This window comes from Notothenia coriiceps, unplaced genomic scaffold, assembly GCF_000735185.1.
Source record: "Notothenia coriiceps isolate Sejong01 unplaced genomic scaffold, NC01 NC01_scaffold00026155, whole genome shotgun sequence".
Lineage (NCBI taxonomy): Eukaryota > Metazoa > Chordata > Actinopteri > Perciformes > Nototheniidae > Notothenia > Notothenia coriiceps.
In genome coordinates, this window is record NW_011358856.1 from 1 (window position 1) to 3,439 (window position 3,439).

Genomic DNA, 3,439 nt, shown 5'->3' on the forward strand with positions numbered 1-3,439 from the left:
GTGTGTGTGTGTGTGTGTGTGTGTGTGTGTGTGTGTGTGTGTTCAGTGTGTAACCTGTCTCTGGAGCACCGCTGTGGTGACGGACGCTGTGTGTCCAGAGACTGGCTCTGTGACGGAGACCACGACTGTCTGGACAAGAGCGACGAGGTCAACTGCTGTGAGTGAAAGTAAAAACGTATCATCAGAAATATTTAAAATATATAAGGCGCCGTTATCAAGACGCTGGACATGTAAATATATTTAACTGAAACACACGTTGTTTTATAGGGAAGCCACATCTCGATTATTTACTGCCTTTTGTGAGAGGAATGCATTTCAAACTTCAGATAACATCTTATTAATCAAAATGATGGAAGTACAAGTTAAAGGAGCATGTGGAGAAACTAGGATGGAAACGATGAAGTGGAGCTGAACAGAACATCTGGTGCTTAAAAGCCGCTCCAGCTCGTTTGGATTTGTCAATCTTCATCAAATATGAAGATAATACATCTGACAGAGTTTCCTCCTCTGAGAGAAACGTTCTGAGTCACTGATGATTCACTGCCTTTGGGAGCAACAACAGAATAAAGCCGAGCAGGCTGTTGTTCCTGCAGTCAGTTCAGCTTTCTGAGTGACGCTCCGTCAAAAATACCCCCGGACAAAATGATCATTTGATTCATGTTTGTTTTTTGTTAAATTGACTTTCTTTGTTGAGTTGAACTCGTTAGCTTCGCTCTTCCTTTGTGTGTCGTCTTTTGAAAACACCAACTAATGAATACTCGTGTTTTAGAACAAACATACCCATTATGTGTGTGTGTGTGTGTGTGTGTGTGTGTGTGTGTGTGTGTGTGTGTGTGTGTGTGTGTGTGTGTGTGTGTGTGTGTGTGTGTGTGTGTGTGTGTGTGTGTGTGTAGCGTGTAAGAGTCAGGGTCTGATGGAGTGTAGGAACGGAGCTTGCATCCCGTCGGCGTTTCGATGTGACGGCGAAGACGACTGTAAGGACGGCAGCGACGAAGAGCACTGCAGCAAAGAGAGTGAGACACCTGTCTGTCTGAACACCTGTCTCACCTGTCGCCTTCTTCTGTGGTTCTGATTGGTTCTGTGTGTTTTCCAGATCAGGGTGTGTGTCCTCCCGGTCAGCCCAGCTGTATTTCCACTTCCTCCTGCGACCCTCGGAACAACAACAACAACAGTAACTGCAGTAGGTCCTCACTTTGATTTAAAAAAACAAGGGTCCCCACTATGGCACCTAAACAGGATTATTCAATTTGTTTGTGTTTAACTACTTTTACATTCTATATATTATTAATGATAGCTTTTAGTGAATTGAAAATACAAATGTTTAGGTATTTGTTCTTGGATTTTCTGCAATAACTGCAGTAGGTCCTCACTTTGATTTAAAAAAAAACAAGGGTCCCCACTATGGCACCCAAACAGGATCATTCAATTTGTTTGTATTTAACTGCTTTTACATTCTATATATTATTAATGATAGCTTTTAGTGAATTGAAAATACAAATGTTTAGGTATTTGTTCTTGGATTTTCTGCAATAACTGCACTTTGATGTAAAAAACACATGCTCCCCACTACGACACATATACACCAATATCTTTTTTTTGTATACATTACACGTGTAATATCAGGTATTCACAATGTGTTATTAATAAACTATTACAATACCAGAGACATTTTTTGTGTGCTATGTTATGCTTTAAGTAGTTTAATGTTCCCAAAGATGTGATGACCTGTCTATAAATTCATCACATGGTGTGCACATATTCCTTATAATTCATCCTAATCTTCCTGTTTCCCCCTCAGCGCGATGCGAGGCCATTTCCCTGGAGCTTTGCATGAACCTCCCGTACAACCAAACCATCTTCCCCAACTTCCTGGGCCACCTCTCCCAGAGGGAGAGCTCTGTTTCCTGGGAGTCGTCTCTGTTTCCCGCCCTGGTTCAGACCGGATGTCACCCCTTCCTCATGTTCTACGCCTGCACGCTGCTGGTGCCAAAGTGTGACCCGGTGACTCTGCAGAGGGTCCCACCATGCAGGTAAACTGCTTTAAATAACCAATTATACTTCATTAAACACCATGTGACCCGGTTACCCTGCAGAGGCTCACAGTGTGTGTTTATTTATTTAGATTTTTTATTTATTTAGTCTGGATATATTTCATTTGTATTGGTGAAGTTTTTACATATTTAATTTTAATGGATTCCATTTTAAAATATGTTTATGTATTCAGTTTGAATGTATTTAGCTGTGTTTATATATATTTTTAAATGTTCTGTTTTTATTTAATTAGTAATGACCGCCTTGCTGTATGTTATCTTTTGTATATTATTATATTTTACTAAATCTGTACTGACTTCTCGCTGGTCTTTTATATTTTTAAATATGATTTAGATATTGTTATTTATTACTAATCTTTCTTTCCTGATGCTGAGTTTCCTCACCGGTTTGTCTCTCGGGTCTATGTTATATTATTATATATCATTATTATAATATACTTGCATTTCCCGTCAGGTCTCTGTGTCGCGGTGCGAAGGAGAAATGTGAGTCTGTGCTCGGCATCGTGGGCCTGCAGTGGCCGGAGGACTCGGACTGCTCTCAGTTTCCTGAGGAAGGAGGAAACGTCAGCTGTTTGCTGCCGGAGGACGGAGTGGACGGTGCGGACTGATTATATTTTAGATATGTTATATGTTTTATCTTTTGTTTATCTTTCAGTATATATATGTATTTTATTAGATTTTTAAATGTTTATTCTTTTGTCTGATTGATTTTTAGATTAATCATTTTCTTTGTTTATTTATTTATCTCTTCATCTTTTTTTATTTGTCTGTTTATATGTTTCTCTGTTGTCCTTTTTAAAAAATAATTAATTTCTTTTTTTTATTATTTGTTTGTTTAATTTTGCCTTTTTTGCTTTCGCTTCATTAGGTTCAGTCATTTTTAAATATTTAATGTTTTGTTTCTCTGTGTGTCTTATTCTTATCATATTCGTCCTTTAGCAGTAACATAATCAGAATAATAAGACCAAATTATTTTTCTTCTCTTTGTTTATTATTGTTGTTATTTTTTGTTGCCGTGGTGACAGAGTGTTCTCCGAGTCACTTCAAGTGTCGCTCCGGTCGGTGCGTTCTCTCGTCTAAACGCTGCGATGGACACCTGGACTGTGAAGACCAAAGCGACGAGGACAACTGCGGTACACACACACACACACACACACACACACACAAACAAATAAGCACACAACACGCACTGCATGAAACCTGTACACACACACACACACACACACACACACACACACACACACACACACACACACACACACACACACACACACACACACACACACACACACATAGTGACATGTGACCTCTGCATTTAACCCATGCTAGTACTGAGCTGTGGACAAAGCAACTTGGACAAAGCTAAATGCTAACGTTGCTGGATGGAT

General features: G+C 39.5%; 1 protein-coding gene across 1 annotated transcript; it reads left to right on the forward strand.

Moving 5' to 3' along the window:
• Positions 1–42: 42 nt before the first annotated feature.
• LOC104956620 (atrial natriuretic peptide-converting enzyme-like) lies at positions 43–3,184 on the forward strand (the record flags this gene model as incomplete). Its single annotated transcript, XM_010784134.1, has 6 exons — positions 43–157; positions 894–1,013; positions 1,094–1,180; positions 1,799–2,030; positions 2,506–2,648; positions 3,077–3,184. Coding segments are annotated over exons 2-6 (670 nt in total), but the record flags the coding sequence as incomplete, so codon positions are not given.
• Positions 3,185–3,439: the final 255 nt, after the last annotated feature.